General features: G+C 39.7%; 1 protein-coding gene across 9 annotated transcripts in view; it reads left to right on the top strand.

The window, feature by feature from the left end:
- Window positions 1-125: 125 nt before the first annotated feature.
- tead3b (TEA domain family member 3 b) overlaps window positions 126-16,014 on the top strand; it is a 41,704-nt gene continuing 25,815 nt past the window's right edge. For 4 of the 9 annotated variants that reach the window (XM_010899241.4, XM_010899243.4, XM_020055547.3 and 1 more), the window contains exons 1-3: window positions 126-305; window positions 622-767; window positions 14,400-14,649. In XM_010899241.4, the coding sequence (XP_010897543.1) occupies window positions 14,526-14,649 (124 nt within the window). In that variant the 5' untranslated portion in view covers window positions 126-305; window positions 622-767; window positions 14,400-14,525. The remainder of the gene's footprint in view (window positions 306-621; window positions 768-14,399; window positions 14,650-16,014) is intronic. The other 5 variants (XM_010899245.4, XM_010899247.4, XM_010899246.4 and 2 more) reach the window with 2 other exon arrangements.

The raw sequence follows: 16,014 nt of genomic DNA on the forward strand, positions 1-16,014 counted from the left end.
GAACTGGACTACATTAGCTGGACCATACAGATCTGTATTTTCAAAAAACGTGGGGGTGGAGAAATTAGACTGAAGTCACTCCCCCCAAGTATGTGATCGACGCTACTCGTGGCTCCTCCTTTAAAGTTTTTTTCTTCGTTTTCCAGTGTAGTGCGTTGATTTCATACCAAAGTCATACTTAACATTCCACTTACACTGTCAAACCAGGCAAAATATTACTGAAAACAATAAAGGCGCCAAAAAAAAAACTATCAAAATTAGTACGTTATCTTCGCTTTTGTAAGGAGTGGTGATTGCAAAAAAAGGTGAGTAACCATGCATTTGTTCCCTTTGTTTAGAGGTTTCGGTGAAGTTTTCATGCTGCTCGCTCGGTGAAGTTTTCAGATCATTGTCATTTTTTGCATTTTTCCGTGGAACTCCCTACGTTGGGAGGGAAGAAAAGAATTACGGATTGATCGCGTTTATTGTGTTTGACTTTGTCTGTGTGCAGGGAATATTGGCTTTGCTTTATTTTAACTATAGTCACGATACTCAACTTGGCAATAATAAGCCAATTGTAGCTCTTTGCTTCTTTGTCATTACTATGGGACAACGAGCATGTTTCCTTTCTTCTACGTACAGCTGCTTGGATCTGGAACACTTTCTTCCAAACTTGTTCTCCAGAAGAATCAAGTCGTTATTATACAGGAGGATTGACAGACTGAGAAAGACACATTTGAGGAATACATAACTCGACATTTTACGCGCTGTTTTGCTGCACCCCATAGGTAAGTGAATCACCCAATTTGGTAACATTGTGTCCAAAAGAGGCCATATATGATACATACGAGCCCCCCCACCCCTCCTCCAACCAATGTATCTTAATCATGTGTTGCGTCTCTAGAAGTTGACATTTCAGGTAAGGCAATTGTAAACGAAAACATTAACATCAGTAAGTCTAGACAAATTAGTATTTAATCTTCATTATTTACCAGTTACCTATTCTGTTATGTTAACTGATTTTGAATCAGAACACTGACAAAACAAATCTCAGTTTAACGGTAAACGGATAACATGGTTGACCTTGCTACAATTTCAAATGGTAATTTTTCTTAATAGATGTTCATATTTTCACATGTACAATATTAAAAAAATAAAATAATTATATCATAACAAGTTAATAACAACTTCTTATAACTTCAGCACTCACATCATGTTCATAAACACTCTGGTCTGTCAGTAAATATTTTATTTAACACACTTGGAGAACTTTAGTCCACATACTGTTTGTTTTAATTGCATGTAAAACACCTTGTTTATTATATTTTTGTATACATTTGTATTTTTAATATGTAAGATAAGTATTATTTGTTTGTTTGTAACTATGCCATAGTTAATTGCATTACAATGATTATTGTAACTTCTTACAGACAGTAGTGGACTTCATTGTCCTGGTACATACTATGTCACTCTGGTGTCAATGCAGAATTAATGTAGAGATGACCGTTAGGTGACTCAGCCTCTCACTTATAGTAATAGATACTGTCAAATTGTGCTGTTTATTGTCCAATATGTTTGCAGAAGTCTCTTCTTTAACCGAAACCTGACTTCTTCCAACAGTTTATTTCAAATATCCTTTATTTTGTGTGGGTAAATAATGCTTGATTAAGCATGTGTTTGTACTTTCTTTGAGTTGTGGATCTTACTTGATCTTCCTAACAGGGTCCACTGATGTTTCACTGGTAATCCTTAGTATTTAATATAGATATTAGGATTTAAAATGAATGGATCTGTACTTGTGTAATTATATGAACAAAAAACTCTTCAAGCAACACCTGTTCCTGGTGTGCGATTGGTTGCGCTTGGATAAACAGGCCCTTCCTTCTCCAAAGGCTTTGACATATTAGAAATATAAAAAAGTGTGATGCTTTGTAAGATTTTTTTCTATTTCCTTAACCACCCTGTAAACAGGTGTACACAATCCTGTGATCCAATCAGTGCAATTTATGAGGTTTGGCAGAACAATGTAGAATGTTGTTTTTCAGGTCCACCACTACATACTGTTAGTAGACCAGCCTGTTTAAGGCTTTTTGGATTGAGAGTATTGACATTTGGGTGATTATAGGAACTGTCTGTACCCTTTTATACCTCTCACGATGAAAAATATCCCTTGTTACTTTAAAATGATGAACATTCACGTAGCGAAAATAAGTTGGAAAACAGAACAAATGGCTAAATAATGCAGATACAGCTGTCACTATTTCATCAAATCTTTGGAAATAATTGTTTGTTTATAATTGAAATAGGAATTTTATTCACACAATGGAAACATACAAACACTAGCCCCCAGGTCATCTGCCCAGCTGTAAATCTTTAAGATGGATTCAGTAGTTTTGTGAAGTGGTTGAAGCACTGAAGGCACTCCCAGTTGCAGCTGCGCATTCTCTGACTCTCAGAGAGATAAAGCAAGGTTTGCCTATATTCAATCATCTCAAGTAAAGATTGAAGCTGACTTTGTATTTGATTGATAATGTGATGCAAGTGTTGCTAATTAGAATTAATACCCAATTAGTAGTATGAATATAATACAGGCGCATTATGGGATGTCTATGATAATTGCAGCAGTATAGGTTTCAGTATAGAACAACAGGGCTGACTGAAGGGAAGCAGAAGATGTACTGACTGTTAATGGGTTGTCTCTGGATAAGAGGGTCTGTTAAAATGGTAAAAAAAAAATATTATAATAATTCTTACATGAAAATTAGCCCACAGACATCACAAAATGTCATTGCAAAATTCTGAAGGGACATATTTGTCAGGATTTCCAGTGGATCATTTCTACACTTTACCGCCAAACAACTATTTACCAGAGGATAGAGTTTTGTCCCTAGACTCTACCTCTTTCTTTTGTTACAGTATTGCAAGTTTAAACAACCCATCAGAGCACCATCTGATGTTGAACATTGTTGATCACATATTCCTTTGTTGGAAATGTAGGATATTCGGAGTTGGAACAAACAGTTTTCATTTTTTTGTAGTAACTTATTTGTTGTTGCAATATCGCAAACAAATGTGGCATTTCCACCATTAAGGATTCAGCTTTAATTAACTCTAATAACTACAAAGCTGGACCAGATTATTCTCTCTCTGAACATGTGTGCATGCAGATACAAAATAAAGCAGTAACAGCCTTCTTGGTGAATGAAGGTGTCTAATATTAGATTTTGACGGAGCACCGATCTGGGACGGATTAACATTCTGCTGCCCTGACAGATTCTCCCTCTGTTTTCAGTGTGTTTATGCAACATGCATGTAGCAGGCTAGCGCTTTGCTCTGCTTTGCCCTCAGTCCCAAAATAATCAGCTCTTTCTCAAATAAACTGCACTGAAACTCTCTGTTAGGGTATATTTTGTTTAGGTCTCCCAGATTCCCCTGGAAGCAAAGGCCAGCGTTCTCTAATGCGCAGGGGTCAATTCCTTTATTTTAATAACATCCTCTTAAAGTGGATAGTTTTCCTTGTTTCTTTTTCCGATACACAATAGCACAATACAGTTGATTAAGAAAATGCTAATTAGAAACTCTGATGGTATGGCTATTTGATATTCAATTAGATCACAACTGCTGTCTTGGCTTTCACTTTGATCAGTGTGCATTTTGCATTGGAATGGATGAGAGTCCCTCTCTTGGGTAATTTAACAGTTTAATCAGAGTAATCTTTTTTTATGTTGCCACCACTGTGGTTTTCACAACTGAATAAAATGGCCTATTTGCTTTACTGCACATAAACATTACGGTGACATGTCTATACTAATTCAAATGTTTTTTTCCACCTATTTTCTTTTTATCTATCTAACGGGTAATTTTCCTCCTGAGTTCATTCATTGCAGCTTGCCGCATTTGAATAGTTTGAAATGTTTACATTTTGTATACCATACATTTCCTATTTTAAAATAGACCTTCCTCAACGTAGGTCGTCGTGGGTTCTGTTGATGGTGGGCTGTTTCTAACTCTGTTTTTGCTGGCTATTTGAGAGCAACTTCACTTGCTGGTGTTAAACCCACAGAAGAATGGCTAATGAGTTCTGCCCATTTGTGCAGACGTTGGTTGCTTTTTAGCACCGTCCCCAGAAGTGGTCTTCCAAATGGTGGCCACTTACCCTTCTGTCAACAGAGGACTGAACAAATTACCACTTGTGTCTGTTACATACTGAGAAAGCCACAGAAAGACCTGGCATTTATACCAGTGACTATAACAACTAACCCAAGCCTCAAGAATGCTGTAGTTACAATATGAACAATGTTCATTTGATAATATTTAGTAAATAGACAGGTAAAACTCAATATGAGGCTGAAATTAGGCATTGTTGGGCTTGCAGTGACCATTTACATCATAATACCGTCTTTATTTGAAGGATAGGAATTGGTGCACCCCCCAGCAATTACTGTGCCTTGTTAGCCAAATTAAAATGGCAGTCACTGGCATTTGATTAATGTTAATGCAACGAGTGAACTGACTTGTTTACATGTTCTCCAAATGCAACAAGGCCCTAACCTAACAGATAAGACTTCTGGCCTCCCTGACTGCTCAAGGGAGGAGCTTGGGAGTAGCCTAGAACAGTATAGTCTTTGTGTCCGTTCATCCCAAGTTGCTAAACTTTTCAGTAGGTCTTTTTGTGACCAACTGTTAATTGTGACAAACCTCACTACGCTCCAATGTCAGTGAGGAAAAGAACAGAACGCTGTGGGCCCTCGTCTTATTCAGGCAGTAAATAGGAGAGCTGTTAAAATTCTGCTTGTTTCTCTATCTGGTGTCTGTTATAAAGGGACAGGGGCAACAGGCCGGGCCTGGTTATCTAGGATCCTGATGACTGATGTGGCAGGCATTGTGTTGGAGGAGGCTCCAATGACTTAAAGAGGCACTCATACGAAGCCTCACTCGTAATCCAAGTCTTTACAGTGTGGAGCAGGAGGACAACCCCTCCTAAAAACCACACACTTACTAAAGAATTTAGACCGTACTAAGCGTCCTACGTCTCTAAGTGTTGTGTAAAGGATCCAAAGGGCTATTGCACTTTGTCTCCTAAATGTGTTATCTTACACACTTGCTGTGAAGTGATTTTGAAATGACGATCACCTGTGGGTTTGTGTTTGACGGTTTGTCCCTTTTTAAACAAACAATGACATGGACCCCCACTTCTGGCTTCTTTATTGTTCCTGCGATGCGAATGCCACATCTTAGCTGGCCTTTTGTGCTCAGACTCCATAAATGACACGGGTAGATGAGGAACTGTATTAAGCATGCATACTTCTGCATAAATTATGCATGTCTTAAAGGTTTCACGGATTAGGGTTACCCAACCACTGGCCCCAGCACAGAATGACCAATTCAGACAGGGAGGAGAGGATGACTGCTTTCTGCAACGCTTCCCTGGAAAATTTGCGATTAAACTGCTGAATCAGGCTGTGAAAGAAGCAGTCTGGCGCTCCCTCTGCTTTATGTCAGTCTTTCCTCTGTCGGACGGATTACAGCTTCACTCTATGGAGCTGAGACACTGGTACAATTTAGTCCATAGCGTCTGAATTAGTAGGACATGGATTAGTCGATCACATTTCATTTAAGCTTGTAACATTTGTATCGCTTTCTGTTCGACTCTGAATTGTTTTGGTTCATTTCAGACTGTTCCTATTCAATCATGCCTTTCTGTGGTAATCTGTGTTGTATCAAGCTGCTTTAAGTGTGACTGTCGGTGATTATCAATGTGACTGTTTATGATTATCGATCAATGTGACTGCTTTTGTTTATGTATGGTGACTGCCTTACTGCCTTTCAATGTAAGCCCCTCTCTCTCTCTTTGGCTTTCTCTCTCTCTCCCGCTATTTGCTCCTCTTTCTCTCCCTCTCCTTCTCTCTCATTCCACCTCCTTCCCTCCCTCTCTGTCTGCCTCTTTCTGCCTCTTGCCGTGTGAGCTGTTGTTCGTCCAGCCCTCCTCTCCTCTCACTCTCAGCTCTGATTGTTTCCTGAGCGCCGTGCCAGAGAGGAAGTTGGAGGAAGTTATTGGAGGAGCTGAAGAGAATTTATTAGGGCCAAACACAGACAGGGGAGGGGAGTGAAGGGGGAGGCGGAGCTTCTCTAGTGGTCTCTGAGTTGGGGCTCTGAGTTGGGGGTGTTTTGGCCCTCTCTCCGTTACTTTTCTCTCTGTGGCAACTCAATAGGCAGCTCACCTCTCTTTTCAAGTATTGAAATGGAACGTTTTAACATGTATTTAAACCAGAGGGTGGACTGTAGCCCAGTGCTAAAATAAGCTGCTTTTGTGTAGAGAGAGGAAAAGAAGTGTGTGTGTGTGTGTGTGTGTGTGTGTGATGGCTGGTCAGGGGTAAAAGGCAGTTTCTCCCAGTAAGAGAACAGCTCTCTTGGCCTTAGTCTAAAATGTTTTCTTTATCTGTAATCTGACCTAAGAGAGCAGCTGTTCCTTCAATCGCCAAGTCCTGTTGTTCTTCTTGTCAAGTACGTGTTTCTGAGGCCTGGAGTGTGTGGATGTCTCAGAGAGGAAGAGAGGGAGAGAGAATCTTTGCATCTGTTGTGTTGAGTGGCTGCCCTTCGGCCATGAAAATTATTATTTTCTGGGATTGAGGCAGAAAGGGATAACGGTTTATGGTGTGCTTGTGCAAGTGTGCGTGTATGTGTCTAGTATGAGTGAAATATGGGTCTGCACAGTTTAAGCTAGGGCGGGGGGTCTGCCATCTGGGGGGTACCTTTCTAAGGGGGCCTCACCGGCAAGTGTCCCACTGCATCAGCAGTACTGTGAAATGCCTGCATTCTTGAAAGACAAGAACAGTCCGACCAAGAAACAAAATTTCTTATATGATCATCAGATGGAAGACTATCTTCTCCGCTGACACTAGCGGTTAAAATCAATAGTTATTCGGGATGTTTTTTCTGAATATATGTTGTATCGCTTATTGCAATATTATCTTTGCATTACTTGGCTGTACTTGCCCCATTACTTGAGTATTTTCCATTCGTAGTTTTTTTACATCTTATATTCTTATATAGTGATACTGGATAGGAAATAGTTTTTCTTCACTTATTTCCATATTTTATCAAAAAATAACTTGTGGCTTTCTTTTCACTGCAGCTGACATGGTGACCAAAATGTTTAAATCACGATATTGGTCATTTAAATTATTTCTAATAATAAGTATAGTAATATAATGTGCATAGACATATACACTACTGCTCAAAGGTTTGGGGACATATTTGCTCGTTTTTGAAAGAAAAGCATTTTTTTTTATAACATCAGATTGATCAGAAATACATTGTAGACATTGTTAATGTGGCAAATTACTATGGTAGCTGATTTTCAATGGAATATCTACATAGGGGTACAGAGGCCTGTTTTTTTAGGCGTTAAGAGGCCCAACAGGGATGCTGGCCTTCTAGGCAGAGTTCTTCCTCTGTCCAGTGTCTGTGTTCTTTTTCCCAGTTTAATCTTTTCTTTTTATTGGCCAGTCTGAGATATGGCTTTTTCTTTGCAACTCTGCCCAGAAGGCCAGCATCCCAGAGTCGTCTCTTCACTGTTGACGTTTAGACTGGTGTTTTGCTGGTACTATTTAATGAAGCTGACAGCTGAGAACCTGTGAGTGTGTGTTTCTGAAACTAGACACTCTAATATATTTGTCCTCTTGCTCAGATGTGCACTGGGGCCTCCCACTCCTCTTTCTATTCTGGTTAGAGCTAGTTTGTGCTGTTCTGCGAATGGAGTACTACACATCGTTGTATGAGATTTTCAGTTTCTTGACAATTTCTCGCATGGAATAGCCTTCATTTCTCAGAACAAGGATAGACTGAGTTTCATGAAACAATTCTTTGTTTCTGGCCATTTTGAGACTGTAATCGCACCCACAAACGCTGATGTTGAACATACTGAGCTAATCTAAAGAAGGCCAGTGTTATTACTTCTTCAATTAGCACAACAGTTTTCAGCAGAGCTAACATAATCACAGAAGGGTTTTTAATGATCAATTGGCCAAAAAACATTGTACGTAACCCAAATATGGAATTGTGAATATCGTGTTGATATCCTACAGCGAGGTCCCTGGTATTTCCCAACCCTAGACAAAATGTACCTGTTTTGATATTTTTTTCTAAAATGTACTGCTCACAACATTATATCTAGTTTCTAGCTCTTTGTATCTCTAAGATTGGATCATGTTATTGTTACTGGACATGACACTTCTCATGCATATTGTTGAGCAAATGCATTTATGTTCAGTATGACTCCAATAATTTTAAATGGAACATCTGCATGAGTGGCAACAAGGCTACTTAGCTCTTCAATGCTGTTAGCTTTTTAGTGTCACAGTTGAGAGTCGTGTGTTTGTTTATAGCATTTTATTCATTAACTGGAAGTGACTTAATGTAAAGAGGACCTCATTTGAGCTCACACAGTCGAGGACTACTTTCCTAGGTTGGTGTCTGTCTGACGGTTTTCACGTCAGTTACAGCATTGTCCCAGCTCAATAGGCCAGACTTTTCCCTCTTAAGGGATGTTTAGTCTCAGGAAAACGATGATTTATTTCTGAAACCCATCCTGTTTGCTTCGAAATGCAACTTATGAATGTAGAATGACATTCCCACCGCCCCTGGAATGGGGCATGGAAGTCTATACATTAAATGCCTCCCAACGGTATCTTGGTATTGACTGTTTTCATCCCATTACTCGCAAACAAAAAGACAAAGGGATCCTCTTTAGAAGGCTTCATGATGATCTGATCTTTCTCTTATGCTGTGAGTGAGTATATAAATCACTGGCAACCCCCAAATACAATCTTCCACCCTCAGCCAAAATACACACAACCTCTGTTTGTTTTCCTGTCTGTGGCTGTCTGTTAGTCTTTTCCCATGTTGACTGTGGACAGTAAGGCACACACATTATAACACATACTCAGGAGTCACATGGAATCCCTTTCCCGAGTTATCACGACAACGTCCCTCAGACGTTGTCTGACAATGACTTAGTCACATAATCACATACGTTTATCAGACGGTCTTACCCAAAACGATTTACAGGAGAATTGACATCTAGATGCCCTGCTCAACTGTCAAATTATACTCACACCATGCACCATCACGTCAGAGTTTCAAACTAGCAAATTGTCTGTACGGTAATTTCCCGTTAATAAACCGTGGCTTATACACAGCTTTTAAAACTGTTTCCACCGGCGAACATTTTCACAGTTGACTGCTTGACAATGTAAAGTTTTCAGAAACTCATGTAGCATATATGATACAATTAGCATTACAGGGTTTTCAAAAACATATTTTTTTCTTCATCAAATAAATGTTGTTAGTGCCCTATGGTTTAATTTTAATGTACAATGTATGTATGAGTCACAGTTCTCTGGGCAAATACGGTTTATAAATGGTTGCGGTTAATACACGGTGTGGGTTATAAACAGGGAATGTAGGCAACACGTTTGTAGGCAACACGTTTCAGGAAGAAAAGGGTAGACAAAAACGACAGGTCAGTGCAAAGATTGTGACCAAAAAACCCCTCAAAAAACACAAGTGCAACATGATAGTTGGATGAAGCCTGGGAAAGCGGATGGAGAGGATTTCTGGGCTGTGAATAGTGGAGTTTGAATGAATGTGTGAGGTGCATAGACAACTGGTATTTACATTCCTGTTGCACATTGGAATTCTATAGCGTGTTGGTCTCAGTCAGGTCTGTGGTTGGACCCACTCTCAGAGTGTGTGGGGGGAGAATATGCACTATTCTGTGTGTTTTATTGTGTCTTGCCCGACTTGGTGTTAAATCTGAGCGTACATTGTCATTCAATCAACCAGCCTAATATTCCATCTGGACACAGGCAAAGGGGCCATTCATGGAAAATCGTCTAGAAGAGTTTTTGTACCATGTTTGTGTCTGATTGTGTGTGTTTATATTTGTGTCCATCTCTGCGTGTGTGACCGTATGTTTGGGTGTGTGACCGTGTGTTTGTGTGTGTGACTGCAACAGTGTCCTTATGCATGATTCAAAATATGTCTTCCTCTCTTTAGAAGCCGACTGTTTCTTCCATAAGGAGTAAAATGTCCTTTCTCTTTTGTGAGGAACTGCTGATTTTATTTATGTTTGACTGTATCTTCTGAGTGTTTTCAGTGTTTAAAATGTTCTAAGTATGGTCCAAATTGTCACGGACGGTTCAGGCACCACATTTCTCTACATTGTCTTGGTGTATATTTCTTTCTGAACTGAGTTTTCTCTCTTATTCTTATTGGATATTTCAGGTCAATGTCATAAGCCCTTCTTCTATAATGTTTAGAAGCAAAGTTAAGACAAATATTGACACAACTTGTAGCAACATTAGAAGCAAAATTAGACAAATCTTTGAGGAAATATATTTTTCCATCAATGTAGGTTGATTTAACTGCAGTGACTGCAATCGGTTGTAAATGATTTCCCTTTGCACATGTGCAAAATTAGAGATTCATTTTGCCAGGACAGAGTGATGTAATTCTCAGGATTTCTACACAAGCAACACTTTGACAGTCTTTATAAATGTGTTGTGTTTTTGCGCCATATTCTCTGCCAAATGTGAAGACCATGACTGTGAAAATACACCTAAAGCATAATTGACCTGTCATTTTAATAGCCTTAGAATTAGAAATAAAATCAAAGTTTATGATTGTAGTTTAACTTTTGCCATTGCTTGTTTAGCTTTATGTGAGTATAACTCCTAATACATCAAAGTTCTGCCAAAATGTGAACTGAAAGAAATTCCATTGATGGACTAATTAATTCAACATGACCATAGCGAGGCCATTTAAAAGTAGGCCTAATAAGGCACTTCTTTTGCCCTAAGGATTGGTTTTATTTTTCAATTGCTGCGCATTAATAACATGTACATTAATTGAATATACTTCAAAAAAGCAGCCATTGTTTTTTTTATGCCCCCTGTAACCTATGTGAATGTTACCGTCAAATCAAATGAAGTCAAACAGGAGTTGGTTGGCAATTGTACTGCTGTTATTAATTGCAGAACAACAGAATACAACATTATGCTGTCGTCATTATTTATGACTTATCTATTTACCAGCTCCAGGTTTACAATACAAATTCATTTTCATTAACTCTGTTGCAGTTGTCAGTAGCCAGAACGGGTATGTTACAGTTTACTTTCTCCACATATTTTGTCAGTTTCATTGTGGAATCTTTCACAGAACAGGACACAAGGGAGTTCTATAACTTTAATTTCAAATGCCTACTTATGTAATCCCGAAGACCCAACAACTGAGCATGCAAATCCCCCCCCCAAATCACAGTTTTCCATAAGAAAAGTTATCATTAGAATTGAGTTAAATCACCTCCTTCAAACAATCGTGTCAAATGTGCTGTAGTGCACACGATTTTCCTGCATGCTTATCGCCTGTATTGGTTGGTGATGTAGTTTCCTTCAGCCTAATTTTACCTGAGGTTACTAAACGCCTTAGGTTTAATACACTCTAGTAACAGCAATAGTGATGGTGCTTTCCCGTTATAGCCCAGTTATATTAGTTGACGAATTAAACCGTTGATAGGTAAACACACAATTACACAGTGAAATTGCAAGTTTCTGTTCGCTGTGCCTAACTTCTCTGCACCATTCTAGAGCATTCTATTGAAATAATTCCCTGTAATATAGTGAAACATACCATATACACAAAGCATTGACAATGCCCTCTCTCTGTATGTCTCTCACTCTTTCTCTCTGCTAGTTAACATCAGGCAGCGTCACGAAGAGACTAGTGTGTCTGTCTCTCTCTCTCTCTGTCCATGCTGAGGTTGCATTCCAGCAGAAACAATCCTACTGTTCTCCAGGCCTCGAAGTGGACGCCTAAATTGGACAATCCCTCCCTCCCCCCTCCCTCCCTCCCTCCCACCCAACCCCCCCCTTACATGTATCCCCTGGTCTCCAGTCCTTATTTGGGCAGAGACGTTCTGAGCACTGGGCGGAGGGGGTGGAGTGGGGGGATCGGGGAGGGAAAGCGGGCGGGCGTCGGGTTGACACAAGGGAGGCAGGAGGAGAGACAGGGAGCGCTCACAGCCCTTTTCTTAATAAGGACATGTCTGGAATTTAAGCCTCGCTCTCCATGAGAGCTTCCCTTTCACACACAGTAGAGCGGCACCCTGCGAGACACACTCATATTATTATTATTATTATTATTATTATCATTATTACAGCCCACTACTCAGGGACCCCTATTGGCAAAACCCCACGGCAAAAATTGTTGAGAAACTAAGATTCACCCTTTTCAACAAGTGAGTTGCTGTCAGGTCGGAGACCCTAGTGAGTGAAAGTGGCTTGCGTTTCTTATTGCCACGAGACCCGCTTTGTGTGCACATACACTGGACTACTTCATGGGTCTAATCATATAATTACATATAGATTACATGTAATCCCTATTCATTTTGGAGCCTATGATCTTGGTGGGCCTTCTAGGCCTAGAAAAGAATTACATAAAAGCCCTATTAATTCAGTATGATCTAGTCAAGATTTTACCATTATTTTCACGTGGTGCGGCATTAACACTACAGTCACAATTTTGTTTGTGGTTGAGTGTCAGTCACTTCCAAAGGTGCTCCTGTTTGCTAAGCACATTCATCCCACTACAGAATATTTCCCGCGTCCAAAATAGGCAGCATGCGCCCACAAATTTATGAATGGAAATTGAGATCTGTTAAAAAACAAATAATGTATGTGTAATGACATTCGACTGCAGTGGACATTGCTGGCGCTGTTTCTGGTCATTGTGTCTGCTTGTCTGGAGTCGTGTTGTATAAAGGCAGCCTAAACTCGACAGACTTTTAGCTTGAATACTTAAGCTGCTGCCTGCCCCTGGGGAACGCTGCTCAATTTATGCCTTGACCTCCACATTCAGTTCAAACTGACTCTGGTCCTGGGAGTCACAACGATCTCAGGTTTACCACACAATCTCACACTGTCCGTCAATCAGAGGAAGGTATAAGACTGGTGATGTTGGTTAAAAACTAACTCAGCTGGTTTGTGATCAGCCTAGCGCAGAACATTTTGCCTTTGTTAGACTGGATTCAGAGGGTTTTTCCCTTCAGGAGGTAGAACTGGTTTTTCGTGACGTTGGTCTGATGTAATTTTGTGCCAATGACAATACAATTTGAAGTGAACAATCTGTAAACCTTACCTCTGCTTTACCTGGGTTGCTGCAACAGGGAAGTTTAAATTTGTTATCTTTACTTTCCCTTCTGTCTTCCTTCCTTCACCAAGGCTTGACTCTGTTTAGTTGTCCGCTATATTGTTTGGCATTATGCTCTTGGTCGACAGCAATTATCATAGTCTAAGAGTCAAACTGACATGGTCTTCAAAGTCACATGTCTTATCCACACCAATATTAGTGAACTTTATAGCGAAGGCCACTGGTCTGTCAAAATAATACTTTAAACCAGTAATGAGGGGTGTCATGAGGTGGGTTTGAGTAGTATGTGTGATAATGAATGAAGATAAAATTGAATAAATAATTAAATAGGGTGGCCAAAGCATTAATAGACTCCATAGTAAAAAAGAATATTGTCTATGTGGTTGTTCAGAGCAAAAAAAAATGTGCATTTTGATCAGTCTTCAGCATTGGTGTGCCAACTCAAATGCGCATATCCAGATTTAGTGATCAGAAAGCAATAGTAATATGATAGTATGGCCCCTCTTGAGTTATTTCAGGGCACTTTTAAAGCATCAGACAAGCTTACTGCATATAGTTAATTAGAACATTAAGTCTTTTCATATTTTTTTACTTCCATTGTGGATGTTTTCAACAATTGAACTTTAAAGAATGTGATGCCCCCATGAATTTGTTTTGCAGTGGAACCTCAAAATGTCCTTGTAACATGAGGAGTTGATTTTACCCACAGGACCATCACAATTGGTCTTCACCATAAAGTATGTGTCCAATATGTGTATTTTTGTCAGCATCTGCAAAAGTTCGAATATATATATAAAAAAACATCATTCCAGCATCCTGGAATAATGGATACTTGAGGGACTCTCATTTCAGAAACAATACAATGCTGAAGAGGCATCTTGAAAAATACTTAAGATCTCGGCCTCCTCTCAGCCAGAAGCCAACCACATTGGGACACAGTTTCCCCTAACCGCAGGAATTATTTGAGGCCACTTCTGAATAATGTGCTGTTAAAACTAAGTTTTATAGAACCTTAAATTCATTTGGAAGTTTTAGAAACATAACGACTAGGAAATTATAAAAAGTATATATTTAATTATTTCAAGGAAAACAGCTAAGCGAGACATCGTTTTCAATTTACTTGCGTGCTAATGACAATGATGTACTTGTCAACAATGACAATGATAAAGTGTATGTTGATAATGACTCTCTCTCTCTCTTCTACCTCACAGATCCTCTGACTGTGGGGCTCGGGGTCGGGCCCAGGGGGAGCCGCCACCATTGCTTCCAACGAGTGGAGTGCCAACGGTAGCCCGGGGGATGGGCTGGATGAGGGGAGCGATGAGCTGGATAAGGCCATGGATGGTGATGCGGAGGGGGTCTGGAGCCCGGACATCGAACAGAGCTTCCAGGAGGCCCTGGCCATATACCCACCCTGTGGACGGAGGAAAATTATCCTCTCAGACGAAGGCAAGATGTATGGTGAGTTAAACACAAGCATGCAGTCTCTCACAAGCGCACACAATGGTACAGTTTTGTTGTGGTACCCTTTTTCATTTATGGTCTGAAACTATTAGACTATTACTATTGTTCCATTTATTCCATCCGACACATTTGAATTCACAAGAGACTTCCTTCCTATCATCAGACAACTTACATTCAAAAGTTTATTTGTGTAGTCACAATACTTCTTCTTATTTCTCAGTTGTAAGATACAAAACCAAGTAATTTACGCTTTTGTATACTATTTGCTGCAGTCATTGGCATATGTAACATTAAACCATCCACACACGAACATCAAATTCAGTCTACATGTGAGTCAGCCCTGTATCACTTTCTAGCTGATTCGTTAAAGCACCTTCGGGTCAAGGCACCTGCATCCCATCTCCGCTTGTAGTAAGGGAGGAAAAAAAAAACTTCAGCGTTTTGTAGTCTAGGTTGGAAGAAACACTTGATTTATTAGATTTTACTTGTTAGTGTTACTTATACTTTTGTTTATATACAGTATGTTGACTCCAATTACCACATGCAATCACAGTTAGGCTCTTGGAATCCCTGCACAATGACAGCAAGGCTTCCCTACCTCCCATACAACAGCTACAACACTAAGAATAAGCCTTTTTTTCCCTACGAGTGCTTGACAGGACAAGTCTTAGCCTGTTGTCCCCTGACCCAGGGGCAGGTTCTTCCAGTTTCACCAGAACACAGCAGTAGATCTGGGGCTCAGCTAACCATAAGTCATCACAGGAAAATATCCTCAGCTTGGTTTTTACCTGGCATTCCTGAGTACCCTAAACTGGTTTAGACTATGCTGTCTCCATGTACTCGCCATTTGCTGATTGTGTCTTCCTCATGCAATACTTAGGTTCTTCAGTCAATTAGGAAAGTGGCGAAACCTGCTCTCCGTTTCAGCTGCGAAACTAAGTCTCTTTCATTATCTTTCTCAGGCCTAATGCACTAATGAAGTGATTGAGGAACATTTCCCATTTTATTTCTCAATAACATGTTATTGGCAGTAGTCTATGTACACTAGTGGTCGACCAATATGGATTTTCTTAGAGCCGATGCCATAAACCATTGTAGAGGATTTTGGGGACTGATGCCCGATATTTACTGCCTATAATCAATATAATGAAATTTAGATGCTTAAGATTGGAAGTAAATAACAATTACATTAAAAGTTATTTAAATTAAGTAGTCTTTTTACTTAATAAAAACAGGAAACCTGATTCAATAGAAAGAAAATTGTTGGGATGCTGCTTGCAGATTTTAACAATAATCTGCAAGCCTTTGGGAACTGAGGAGAACAATTGCTGTAGTTTAGAAAGTGAAATGTATTTCCATTCT

Source organism: Esox lucius, chromosome 17, assembly GCF_011004845.1.
Source record: "Esox lucius isolate fEsoLuc1 chromosome 17, fEsoLuc1.pri, whole genome shotgun sequence".
Classification (NCBI taxonomy): Eukaryota; Metazoa; Chordata; class Actinopteri; order Esociformes; family Esocidae; genus Esox; species Esox lucius.